Genomic DNA, 13907 nt, shown 5'->3' with positions numbered 1-13907 from the left:
TTATCCCCCTTTCTGGGAGCGGAGGTGTCTGTCATGCGGAGATCTTGTTGTGAAGCTCCGCGGCTTGGTTTTGTGGGGGTTTGTTGGTTTCATTTTTCAAGTACTTTTATTTATTTCCCTGCCGTAGTAAGGAGAGGGGTGGGTGAGTGTCTCGGGCACTTCGTCAGTATGACAGTATGTGTCATATGTGTCACTTATATATAAATATTACATATATATAAATGGCAGTAGATGCTGTGAAATGCTGTGTCAAGGAAAAATTACCAGAGAGATTTTTTAAAAAAATAATAATGGTGTGCTATTTGCCGTGCTATCTTGTTTTATTTTTGTATTTCCCCCTCCCCTCAATACACCCATAGCAAGGCAGTAGGTGTTGTATTCAGTTTTCAAATTGAACATGGGTCAAGACAGTAAGGAACCAGAATCAGACTGTGAGTGTTTATCACTGAATCTTCATGTATATATTAAAAAATAAAAATAAAAATTGCTCTTGAACTTGGAAGAACTTATACTTGAGCTTCTCAACAATACATGGGTGCCTATTTGCTTTGTATTGCAACTGTTTCACAGTAAAATCTCTATTTAACTTCCAGGAGGAGTGTAGGTAGATTTAGATCTGATTTCCTAGCAATGGGCTTGTGTGGCAGATACTGTGCTTACTTCTCTTCGAGCACTTGTGTAGTCGCATTGACTTGAATCTACCAAGGAGAGTTCCTGTATGTCCCGAGTTAGGTCTGCAAGGCTGGCACCTGTGTGTCTTCTCACCACCGCTTCCCGATACAATGACCACTGGTTGGGTGGCCTGTTGTTCTGCTGAGACTCTGTATGTGTGCGCTGTTGCTAGTGTGCTTCCCTGTCACTCAGCTGATAGCCTGCCCTTTCCTTCCACCTTGTGAGAGCTTCAGTGATGGTTACAATGCTTCAAACTTATGTCCCCTACCAAGACTGCCTGTACATGCTGTGAGTGGATGCAATAAAAAAAAGTCCCTTTCAGGGTACTGGTCTGGGGCTGTGAAGAGGCCTCAGCATCAGGAGGATGCATGCTGTGACTTTCTGGTGCCATCCAGGCAGTTACCAATTTAGCAATGTGCTATGTCTCTTAAAAAACTTGCCTGTGTCAAGTTCTTGAAGTGGTAAAGTTCACCTTGAATGCACATCAGCCATTTCTTGTTCTGTTCTAGGACCCAAATAAAGACACGGAGTGGAATGACATCCTACGCAAGAAAGGTATCCTTCCTCCAAAGGAAAACCTGGAGGAACAGGAACGTGCAAAGGAAGAGGAACAGCTTGCCATCCTTCAGAAGTCTCTCGGTCAGTGACCAGGCCAACTCGGGCAGCAGCAGGACAAGTCTTGGAATGGCTCCTGGGGGAAGCCTGTGCAAAGAAATGGCCAGCAGTAATGTTTATATAGCTGTAAAGCAAGTCTGTAAGGGATACCAAAGCTGCTTCTCCTATAGGGTGATTGTCTGTTAACAGTATCAAACAAATACAAATACATTCCTGAACACGTGGATTCTTCCAGCACAGGAAAGCTTTGTTCTCTATTTTTATAGAAGTAAATGTTTGAAACAAGAACAGTGTTAAGGGAGTCTGTCATGTGAATTTGTAGGTAAAAGTATCTTATGACGTTACCTATTATATGCTTCCTCCTTCCTCTGTTGTTCAGACATCCCTGCTGTGTTCTGTGTGTGTTAGATATGTCTTTGCTCAGCCACCAAACTGAAAGCTAGTGCAGGTACTTGTGTGCTAGTCTAGGCAGCCTTCAGCTCAGAGTCCTTTATATCACTGACTTTCCATCTACATGTCTAAAGCGTGTAGTATTTTCTAAAACTCCAGTAACAATAATACTTTAAAAAGCTGTATTTCCCATAGTTAATCTGTCCTTAAAGTAAATAAGTTCTGCTGAGCTGGTAAGAGCTGATGCATTTTCATCCTGGAATGAGATTTTTGTTGGTGTGATGTTTCTTCCATTCTAGTGAAAACTTATGAGGACATGACTCTGGAAGAGCTAGAAGAGAACGAAGATGAATTTAACGAGGAAGATGAGAAAGCTATTGAAATGTACAGGTCAGAGCAGCATGCAAAATTTGGCTTTAATGAAAATGGGAGTGTTTTTCTTTTATGTGCTGGTAGATATTGTTGAAGAGAGGAAGGATGTTGTTGTGCCTGATGACAGAAAAAGTGGGTTGTGTTTCTAGTCTCTTGTAGAGCTTCTGAGTGTCTTTAATAGGATAACTGGGTTTAAATTCAGTGTCCTTTATCTACAGCCTAGTTTTGCAGAGATAATGTGCACCTGTTGAGTGCATGGCTGGGGATTCTGAGGGTGTTGAAAATCACCTCCAAGACTTCTCAATTTTTGCATGAATGAGATTAAGGTGCTGCAGATTAATGTAATTACAGTGTTGGTTTTCCATTATCTCTTTAGCTCTACTATCTCTTGTAGTTTTTGCCATTTAGTTTAGTAGTATAAATCTGCAGAAGACATGTCTGCTGAGGGCAGAAATGAGGAGGAAAAAAAAATAATGAAACAGAGTTGTACTTCTTGCACGTTGGCAGTTTTAACATGAGATGCAAATATGAGAGCATCTATTGACTATGACAACTTGCTTTTGTTGCTCTCGGGTTTGAGAAGTTTGTAATATGCCTCTGAAGTCTAGGTTTCAGCCAGCTCCTTCAAGTGTTGTTCTGTCAAAAATTCACCTGTTCTCAAGATCTCTTTTCCATTCCTTGCTGTTCAGACGGCAAAGGTTAGCAGAAATGAAGGCAGCTCAAATGAAGAATAAATTTGGGGAAGTTTTGGAGATTTCTGGAAAAGATTATGTTCAAGAAGTTACAAAAGCTGGAAAAGGTATATGGGTAGTCCTGCACCTCTACAAGCAAGGGTAAGAATTTGTTTTTAACCTTTAAACTTTTCACTGTCAGTAGCTGAAAATACTCTAGACAGATCTGTAGTTATTGTGGAAATTAAGGAACCGATTCTGGAGTTTTAAGAAATAAAAAACTGCATTAGTAATTTCATTTCTATTGACTCAAATCTGCTGAACTTGGGTCTAAAACGATGCTATCATAAAGTGGCTTTTTTTTTATACATCTATACAGCACAGTGTGACTTGTACCATACGGCTGTCATAGAGGTAGCTGCTGCCACTGAAGAATCCAGGCTTTGGAAATTATTCTTGATAAAGTGTGAGGGGCTGTGCATTAGAAGGATCACCGTGTGTCTTTAGCATGGTTTCTAGGGGCATAAAAATTGAGTGAACAAGGCTTCTGGTCTTGTCTGATAGAAAAACTTGTCAAAAAGGTCTGATAAATTGCTAGAATTTTCTGGAAAGGGTTAGAAAGACTTGATTTTGTTAATTGTCTCTAGTTGCCTCACAGGTGTTAATCATTTGCATACTTTCTTCCAGGAGCTGCTTTTCTTTCTATTTTGCTCTTGCTCATGCAAATTCTAAGTGTCATATCTTCATAAAACAATTTATCTGTATGTTTTAAGATATTGCTAATATCTTAAAACAAAAAACCCACTACCCAACAAAACTTCCAGTGTGTGGTGGTTTAACCACAGTAGGACCATGCTGTCCTGCACTCACTCCCCCCCATCTGGTAAGATGGGAAGGGAATCACAACAAAGGGGGCACGGATTAGGAATGAAGGACAGGGGTGACTCACTCACTAGTTATGGTCACGGGCAAAACAGACTCAACTTGGGGAAGAAAAATCAATTTAATTTGTCGCCATACATCCAAATAGCACAGTGGAACATAACAACCACATCTTACAACACCTTCCCCCTACCCCTCCCTTCTTCCTGGGCTCAAGTTACTTTGCTCCCAATTTCTGTACCTTCTCCCCCCTAGAGGTACACGGGGCAGGGAATAGGGGTTGCAGTTCACCTCTGCTGCTCTTCGTGGCATGAAAGTCCAGGAACAAAATGTTCCAACATGAGCTTCCCGTGGAGTCACAGACCTCTTTGGGCACAGCTCCTGGCTTCCAGCATGGGGACATCCACGGGCTGCAGACAGGTCTCTGCTCCAGCGCACCTCCTCACCCTGCCCCTGGCTCTGGGGCTCCACCCCTGCTCTGGCATAGAGCAACTCTGGGGTCTCAATTTCAGTCACGCTTACCCTCAGGCTCAGCTTTCTGCTCCAGCGTGGAGTCCTCCATGGCCTGCACATGGGTATCTGCTCTGGTTGAACTTCCATGGGCTGCAGGGACCTCCTTTGCCTTTTCCTGCTCCATGCAGTTGAACTGGGTGTCTGAGGTTCTCTGTCCTCTCCCTCCTCCTCCTTCCTCCTGGCAATGAAGCTCTTTCTTTGTTTAGGCTGATGGTCGTCTTTTGTTCAGGTCAATGGCCTCTTCCCCCACTACCAAAAATGTGCCTCCCCCCAAAACTAACACACAGTGATACTGATTCACTTTGAATTGTGGAATACTGTGCAACAAAAGTATTCAGAAGTTACTCTGGTACATTTGTCTTTCCATAAATGCTACTAATTGAGCTGGTATTTCTGACCTTTCTTCTGGAGCAGATTACTGTCTAATTTGTCTTTTATTTTTTCCTTATGTGTGTCTATTGCTGTTCTTCGCAGAATTCCACTCTGTGCCTTAATAAATCAACATATGAGCAGTCTTGCAAGAAAGTTCAGAGATGTGAAATTCATCAAAGCTATCTCTACCACCTGCATTCCCAACTACCCCGATAAGAACCTGCCTACGATATTCATCTACCTGGAGGGAGACATCAAAGCTCAGTTCATTGGGCCTTTGGTGTTTGGTGGCATGAACCTGACAAGGGATGGTGAGTGTCTGTATCTCCGGTCTTCCAAAGGAGAAGCAAAACTGCTTTGCTGTGAATGAGAGAAGTGAGACTTAGGAGGAGAAAGAAGGTACTAAAAATCTTATTAGAATTTTTTTTTTGTACCCTTATGGCTCAACAACAACATGCAATTAAGGCTATCTTGGAGAACCAGCGAGTGCCTGAGTAGGCAAACATATAGATACTTCTCTTATGTGTGTGCAAGTGTTCACACCCTGTGTTGGGTGAAAGAAATTTTTCTGAATATAATAAAGGGTAAGTAGTACCCATGCATGTTCTTTGGGGCTCTTGCACCTTAATTACTGACCTTGGCCACAGTTACTTGGTAATCTGTGTACTTAATAACTGGTGCTTGCCTATTGCATTCTAGGGCTTCTTGTTTCATTTTCAAGCCGATGGCATATATTTGTCACACTGAATCAGAGAATGGTAGGGGTTGGAAGAGACCTCTGAAGATCATCTAATCCAACCCCCCTGCTAGAGCAGAATCACCTAGAGTAGATCACATAGGAACATGTGCAGGCAGATTTTCAACATCTCCAGAGATGGAGACTCCACAGCCTCTCTGGGCAGCCTGTTCCAGTGCTCTGTCACCCTTGTCTGTTGTACCTTCCTGATATGCAGGCTCCACTCTTCATGAACCTTTAGAGGGAGCCTGTCTGTTTGTCCAGATGGGGCTGCTAGCCTGAAATTGGGCTGCTTCCTTTTCCTCTTGCTATCTCCTGGAGATGGCAGCACACTAAGCTCTTGCCTCAGGGGTTCAGGGGGCACAGGGCTCTATGAGGAGAGGCTGTTACCTTTCTTGGAGGTCATGAGTTTCCCTAAACCTGTTTCTCCTTTCCCATCTCAGCAGCCTGGAGCAAGCTGGGTTGTGTCACCTTGTCAGCATGACATGCTTCAGGAGATCAGGGCGTTGATGCAGGTCTCTTGGGACACTGTTGCTCTTCAGTAAAAGCTGCTGTTTGGAGGTGGTTGGTCAGGGATAGTATCGTACAGCAGTGCTTGAAGACTGAGGTCGGCAGTGAAAAAGGCTCTTGGAAAGCAAATGCCACTTGGATTTAACTTAGATTTTACTTCAGTTAAAAAGGTACTCATCAGCTTTCTGAGTAGGCATATTGGTCCAGATGCCCTCAAGCTTTTTCAAGATCAGACTTTAAGGGCATCTTTATTTGAAGTGAACCACAGTTAAACAGCATTTCAGGGTCCCTGATGAATGATGTCACTGCCTGTACTGGGATAGGATGCAAAGAGGTTTTTTTACTAAAATCCTGAAGTTTACAGGATATCTTGAGCCTGTGCTTTAGAAAATGCTCTCCTGCCTTGAACTGTCAGAAGGGTAAAAACTCACCAATGAGCTCTCTGATTTGAGAGCAGCTAACTCTTAACTACAGTGGCTGCCTAATTACACACTAAAGTGAGCAGTGGTAGCAGAATCTACAGTTAGCTTTCTCCCATTTTTAGCACATAAATGATTGATTTTGGGTGGGCCCAAAAGTGACTGAGCTAGCTTAATTCAGCCATCACAGAAAGCTAGGCACTGAAATTCTGCAGTTTCTTTTATTTCTTTCTTCCTTCTCCCCTAAGACGAGGTAACTTCTGGAGATTAAAGAAAGTGTGAGATTGTATTCATTACTCTGCAATGTCTGAAGGAAATCAGATTTAATAACAGGGTTGCCAGCAGGACTAGGAGAGAGGTTTCAGCTGAATGTGTTGTATTGACTTTCTACTGCTTTTGGGAAGCAATCCAATTTGGGTCTGTGTAGTAATCAGCCTACTGCTGATAGTGGAGTCTCTCTTACTGTCTTGCTAAGGAACTAATAATCAGTACATGGTGTGGTAGAAAAGGGCTGAATTGCATTTATAAAGTACATCTCTGAAAAATACCTATCATTTGGATGTGTAAATGGATGTGCCTCATGTTTTTGACCCTCAACAAATCTCTTCCCTGCCTCTAATTGTAATGAGCTCAGTATATGACAGAAACAGCTGTAATATATGAGCAATATTCCTTCATTGGCAATAACTGTGCAAATCTGTCTTCTGTCCTTACCTGGTTAGAAGGAGGTGGGATTCCCTTCCACTGGGAGAGCAGCTGCCTCTAAAGCTGCTGCTTTGTATCAATCACCTCTTTTGCACTCTTGGTTGTGAAGGGAGCGGGGAGGCACTGGGAATGCCACTGATGGGCTGCAGAGCAGTACCCTGAGCTCTGTGCCCTGGGCTGAAACCTGTGCTGCCAGTGCTAGCGACTGTAAAGGGAGAGCTGGGCTGGAGCAAGTGTGGGAGACGGTGGGGGCTGGGACCTGGGGGTGGAAGAGGAGGGGAAGGAATAGAGCAGGGTCCTGGTTTTGGTGGTGGTGATGGCAGGGGGATAAGAGAAGTCAGCTGGGGAAGCAAGGGTGGGAAGGACAGTGAGGATTTATGGCAATCTGAGGTCCTTTTTTACCTCTGAAGGTAAAGTAGGAAGTACAAGGTGCTGTTGTACTGAAGTAAATAAACTAGCATACGTCAGAAGGAGTCAGAGCTGAAGAAAGCCCAGTTTGCTCCCCACATTTATGACTTTCATTTTCCTCTCCACAGAATTGGAGTGGAAGATTTCGGAGTCGGGTGCCATCAAGACAGACCTTGAGGAGAATCCCCGGAAGCAGATCCAGGACCAGCTCATGTCCTCAATCAGGGCGTGTGTCCCAGCCAGTGGGGAGAGTGACTCAGAGGATGACTAACTCCTGTGTTGGCATCAAGACTGATACAGTACACTTGCAGCCAGTGTTCTCACCTAGAGCACTGGAGACACTTATTGAGCCCCAGAAGGGTAATATTTCAAGATGGCCATTTATCTAGAAACTAAAAAAGGTTCTTTTAAAAAAACAAAACAAAAAAAACCCAACAAAAACAAGCAACAAAACAAACCTTATTGCAGCTTCACTTAGGATCCTGAAAGACATTTTATATTATGAAGGCTGCGTAAGTCTTACTCAAAGTTTTTAAAATACAGACATCAGTAGAAACAAAGGTCTCTTGTTATTATTTTCTTAGTAAATTGCTGATTTAAAAAAAAAAAAAAATCTGAAATAGGAAGTGTCCTAAAGTGCACTGGTTTTGGCAAGCTTAGCTTGTGTAAATTGAATCTAAATAGCTGGTCTTAAACATAATTGGTTGTAGCACTTAGGCCTTCTGTCAGCCCATTGTGCGTAAATGTTGGACAGCGTGGAGATCTAGGTGTCCTGTGACATGGGTGCTACTGAAGGTGACATGTGGCTCTTTGCAGAGGTGTGCTGGCAGGAGGGCCAGCATGAGGCCGTGAGCTGGGATCCTGGACATCTTGAGAGAAGCCTCAGTGTCAGCAAGTGTCTTCTGAGACCTGCTGAGTCCAGAACTCCCTTTCATGTGCACCAGTTCACTTAGTAGCAGTATTTTGCCTTTTGCAGGGGCTGATCTTTGCAATGTGATAAACCCGCTGACGGGGAAAGACAAGTCAAGATGGTGGTGCTCGAGTGTGAAATCTCTGACCTCTTCCACAAAATCAGAAGTCTGATGTGTTAATACAGTAGTGTCATTGCCAAATGGGAGGGAAAATGATGTTTGAAGAGCTGACATCCTTCTGTATTAAAGCCTTCCATTTTCTACTAGGTACAGTAATAACAGTCGGAGCCTTAGAAGAGAATGAGCGGAAATACTACCTTAAGCTGCTTACTTATTTTGGGTTGGATTTAATGTCCACCTACACTTTCAGTTTGTCTGCTCTTGGGCTAACAAGCTGGAAGAGCTTTTGCTAACAAGCCTGCCCTAAGGACATTTTGTTATATTGCTGATAGATTCTGTGGGTGGATGGTACAGAATGCAGTGCTCAGTAAGCAGCAGTTTTTATTTTAGTTCTATGTTAGTTCATAGCAACTTTTAAGCACATTTCCTGTGCTGTGTCTCACCAGTCAAATTGGTGTGTAGTTCAAACAACAAATAACTGTTCCTTAAACTTCAGGTGAAGTTGTAAGATCCTGATGGAAAGCTTCCTCTTTAAGATCTCAATGGTGATTTGAATGTCACTTAAATATCTTTTTGTGTGTATGTGTTTTTGACTAGATAGCTAAAATGATAGCACTGAGCAAGTGGGTCAAATGCAGTGGGCTACAAGCTGATAAATACTAAATATTGTTGTTGCATGTACCACCACACTTCTCTTGACACTGGACTATCCGAAATCCCATCAGACTTGAGGCTTTTCTGTACTTACCTACATGTTCTTGCAATCTAGGAAAAGGACAACTCTTTCTCCCCATAGAAACCTGCTTATTTTGCTTTTCTTTTGCTTGTCCTTATTTAATCATAGAATGGTTTGGGTTGGAAGGGACCTTTAAAGGTCATCTAGTTGAACCCCCCTGCAGTGAGCAGGGACACCTTCAACTGGATCAGGTTGCTCAGAGCCCTGTCCAACCTGACCTTGAATGTTTCCAGGGATGGGGCTTCTACCACTTTTCTGGGCAACCTGTGCCAGTGTTTCACCGCCCTCATTGTAAAAAATTTCTTCCTTGTGTCTAGTCTAAACTTGCCCTCTTTTTAGTTTTAAACCATTACCCCTTGTCCTATTGCTACTGGCCCTGCTAAAAAAGTTTGTCCCCATCATTCTTACAGGCCCTCTTTAAGTACTGAAAGGCTACAATAAGGTCTCCCTGGAGCCTTCTCTTCTCCAGGCTGAACAACCACAACTCTGTTTCCTCATAGGAGAGGTGTTCCATCCCTCTGAGGTGCTCTGATGTTAACTGTGGTTTGGAGTGACCTCCGAGTATGTGGACTGGGTTCATTTTAAAGGAAGCTCTAGAGGAACAGCTTGTAAAGGGCATTTGGTCCAAAGAGCTAGGCCAAAGCTAGCCTGAAATAAGGCCCTCTGGAATCTGTGTAAAGTGGATGTCATATCCTCAGCCTCTCCCTTTGGATCTGCTGCTGTTAAGCTGTCTGAATTGCTGATGCAGTTACAGCTGCCACATTCTTCTCAAGTTGTTTTTAATTTAAAGTTTAATCAAACCTTCTAGGAAGGGGAGGTGGAATCTGTAATCCATCTTGTATCACTGCTGTGACAACTTCAATTTGAAATCTAATTTTAAAAGTAGGCAACACTTTGGATACTTTTTACTTCTATTATTCTGTCTTCAATTATTTTATTGTCTCCTACTTCAGCACCTCTGCGGAGGCAGCGTAGCAATAAAGTTGCAGCTGCCCTTTCACTGTCTTCTAGACTACTGATGATTTATGGACTACAGCAGGAGAGGAGCTCAAGGCTCCTCTGCATTTAGGTGGGGTTGTTGAGGGTTCTGTCCTGTGGGGTCTTGGAAACATCTAGAGATGAAGATTCAAATTGTCCCAGTGCTTGACTGGCTCCCTCTGTTTTTTGCATCCTGCAGAGGACCTTGCAGGCAGCAAGACCTTGATCCAGAATAACTAAAGTCAGAGGAGTCTATAGTCCAGAACTTGATCCAAAGCTTGTTAGACCTACCAGAGTTAATAGATAGAGAAAGCTGAAGGAGTGAGTACATCTTTTGACCAGACCATAGCAGCTTGCATAGCCTTAGCTGGTACCTCCCAGCTTAGAGTATGTGGCTTGAACCCTATTCTGGGAGGGGGATGCTCAAGCCCTCTACTCCAGAAACTCTCCAAGTCTTCCTCAAAAGCTCCCTGCTTGCTCTTGTCCACACTGGCACAGTGATTCTTGTTCCCTTACATGCAAAGTAAGCCATCTTGGATGGGATGGTGTCCCCTCACCAGAAGGGCTTACACCTGGTGAATGAGGCACTGCCCCTGGTACAGGTTTGAGCCCCTCAGGTAGAAATGAGAATTGAACTGAACTACTGGTGCTGGCAGTGTAGGGTGTGATAAACCCTTGGATAAATAAAAAGGGGAGGCGGGACTTTGGGCTGTTTCCAGCAGAGTCTTCTCTTCCAGCAGAGTCTTAAAACCACAGCTGCCTTCTCCTTTTGTGCAAAGCCCAATGGGTTGTGTGGGCTCTGGGGCCCTCAAGAGGACTGAGCTCCTGAAAGGGACTGGGGCTGTGTATGGGCATCTTGTTGCCCTAAGCTGCTCAGCTGTGGTGAGCCAGATACTCTGTGCCTGTAAATAACATGACACCCTGAGGTCTTAGTTAGCTTTTTCTTCTACAAGAAGCGAACCAGGCCTGCCCAGGAGACTGGGGAGGGTGAGATTGCCTCTTCTTCTGGCCTGCTCCCTGCTGTCTGTCAGGACTACAGCAGGGGCTGCTTCGCCATTTAATAGACAACATTGAGCAATGTATAACAATTCAGGAGAAACAGGCAAAGTTTGACTTGTACTGTCTTTTATCCTGAGCTGCTTAATGTGTTGACATGTTGGAGGATGCCATCCAAGGATGCTGTGCTCAAAGGGGCAAATGTGAGAATAACTGAAAAGCAGAAGAAGCTGAATGTTTTGCCCAGTTGCTGCGACACATGTGGAGCATAATTTGAAACGGTCTCTGTGCTTCTCAGTCTTTGGCTAAGGGTGAAAACAACTTTTTGTAATCTCTTTCTTGCCAATCATATCACCCTGCTCAAGGCCTTTTGTAGAAATTGGGTCTCTGCAGGAAATGGATAATGAGATCTGTTTAACCTTTCATCAGAACAGAAGCTATGCAAGCACACAGTTAAGGGGAATGAGCTTTAGCTTAAAAGGAAGCTGACTGCTAAATAGCAAACCAAAACAGCCAATTAATATACATAGCAGAATGGGACAATATAATGGGAGAAAATAGTTGGAGAGTGGGAACTCTTATTTGCCAAGATTTGGGGCACTGTTGCAAAATACACTATTGATATTTTTGCAGCCTGTTAGTAGTTAGTGTCAGATCAATGCTCACTCCTCACTGATGCGAGATGAGTCTTTCTGTTGGCTATCATGGGAGAAGACAGAGGCAGCGATCCAGTGAACAGTGCTCAGCCTTGTATGAGTTGCTATCCTGCAAAGGGCTGTGAAAGCTTCTCGGGCTCATCCCACATGGCAGCAGTACCAGCAAGTGGGGGGAAAAAAAGTAAGCCTGGGCCATAGACAGGGGCAGATGATTTGCTGTTGGTGGACAGTCACTGGAGTTTTTTGTGTGAAATATAAGTGAACCACTACTAATAAAAAGTGGGCTCTGCTCTCACCAAACCCTGACAAACCTGGAGGGTAGTGTTTTACATCCACTTCACATGCAGAAGGTGAGCCACGTGTTGTACAAGCAGGGCAAGTCTGTGGAGGGGCAAGTTAAGCTGCCAGTTCTCCAGGTACTTAATTCAACCACGGTCAGGGACCTGCACATAGGCAAAAGCATCTGCAAAACTGCCATTTCAGGAGGTGAAATGGAGTGTCCTTTGAATACTTGTGCTGTGCCGTATCTGGTTTGCTCAGGTCCCACTTTCCCAGGGCTCAGCTCAGCCATGCCTGCCTTCTCTGTGGGTCTGGCCCATCATCTTCCTTCTCAAATATGCTCAAGTCGCTATTTGGTTGGCCTTTTTACCAGAAGTATTTTGACTTAAATGAGATGATGCACAACGAGAAAGCTGGACTGGTACAGAATAAACACATGATGTAAAGCTGTAAGTTAGTGTGACATCTCAACACAAATATTTGTCTTCATAGAGTTCATAAAGAAAGTAACTCTGAGGTACAGCAATTCCTGTGAAAGTTAAGGTGTACTTTTTATTCCTGTGTTAAAAACTCAAGTTCATAAAAAATTGACATTATTTGCTGGAAATCTGGGGTTTCCTGTGTCACAGGCTATGTGGCAATGGGAAATAAGACTTCTAATACAAACCTCAGTAACTTAGTTTGGACTGGCTCTTGTTTTGTGAATGGGGTAAAAAAAGCACCAAGAACCTTATAATGCATATTTGTTGGGATCAGATCATATCTAAAGAAACTTTGCTCCCACTGGGATCAAAGAGGAATGCTTTCCCTTCTCCATTCTTTGAAATCATTATATTGCTAAAACTATTCCCTGTCAATTGTTTGTAAGGCGGTTGAACTAATTTCTCATGACAGCCCATTATAAATCATTCTTCATTTCAATCTCATTTAGTTAATTCAATCATCAAAGGATTGCAGGAGGCATAAACTATTTTATTGATACATTAGCTCTTCACAGAATTATAAAAAGTATTGAATTTCTTATGTCTGTCTATTTGCAGATGGCTCTTGTGATGCCAGGAAAGGCTTCATTCCCTCCCATGAAAGACAGAACCATTAAAAAAGAAAATCCAAGCAGTGAGAGAGTCTCTCTAGGCTTGTGTGGGAGATTGATGAATGATCTGACTTGCTTTTGTATAACACTTTCAAACTTTCATCTCTTGACACCATGACAAGTTTTTCCGGACTTCACCAGATTAATTTTAATTTACAGAGCTGACTGAAGGAATTGAGGTCTGATAAAAAATGGCAGGAAAAATATCAAGTAATTCTGAGGTTGTTTCTGTTGAACACTTAAAATGTTAATTAAGGAAGGAATTATATAATCTAAGGCAGAACAGTCCATGTAACAGATGTTAGTGGACAATTAATGAGGAATGTAATTGTACATATTTGTTAGCCTCTGGTTCAATATATCTACTATAAGAAGTCATATTTCTTCCAGTATATTGAACAGTTTAAGCACAGATGCTTCTCATGATGGCAAAAGTTACAACACTTGCTAGTGAGAGCAAGTCTTGATTTTCCAAACAGCTGTTGCTGACCCCCAAAATGACACTGACTCCTGCTATGGCATGTGCCATCCTTATTCCACTCCCCTAAATATCCATGGAAATACTTCATTTACAAGGATGGCAGCAGAGACAGCTACTGAACATTTCTTCTTGCCTCGTTGCAGTTTATCCTTCTGTGAAATAGTACAGACTGTCTGGGGGTGTTGGGAAACTTCATTAATTATCTGCCCCTATGCAAATGATTTCTGTTATGTAAAGCTGAAAGTAGGGATGTCCTGGGTTCTTCAAGAGAAGAACCCAGGACATCCCTACTTTCTGTGGTTTAGTTGTTCCTGGCCTTCAGTGATTAGAGGTGCAGTTGTGAGGGCCACGTCCATGGCAGGAGAATCACAGAATCATAGGGGTTGGAAGGG

At 43.1% G+C, this 13907-nt stretch overlaps 1 protein-coding gene across 1 annotated transcript; it reads left to right on the top strand.

Annotated features, from left to right (window-relative positions):
- The first annotated feature begins 168 nt into the window (after nt 1–168).
- On the top strand, nt 169–7664 carry PDCL3 (phosducin like 3). Its single transcript, XM_010162103.2, has 6 exons — nt 169–174; nt 1182–1311; nt 1977–2067; nt 2739–2882; nt 4590–4798; nt 7394–7664. Exons 1-6 carry the CDS (start codon nt 169–171, stop codon nt 7534–7536), a joined length of 723 nt encoding a protein of 240 aa, XP_010160405.2. The 3' UTR covers nt 7537–7664.
- The last annotated feature ends 6243 nt before the right edge of the window (nt 7665–13907 follow it).

Source organism: Antrostomus carolinensis, unplaced genomic scaffold, assembly GCF_000700745.2.
Source record: "Antrostomus carolinensis isolate BGI_N321 unplaced genomic scaffold, ASM70074v2 scaffold5252, whole genome shotgun sequence".
In the NCBI taxonomy this organism is placed as follows: Eukaryota; Metazoa; Chordata; class Aves; order Caprimulgiformes; family Caprimulgidae; genus Antrostomus; species Antrostomus carolinensis.
The sequence above is the reverse complement of the archived record's forward strand: the minus strand, read 5'-3'. Positions and strand labels throughout refer to the sequence as shown.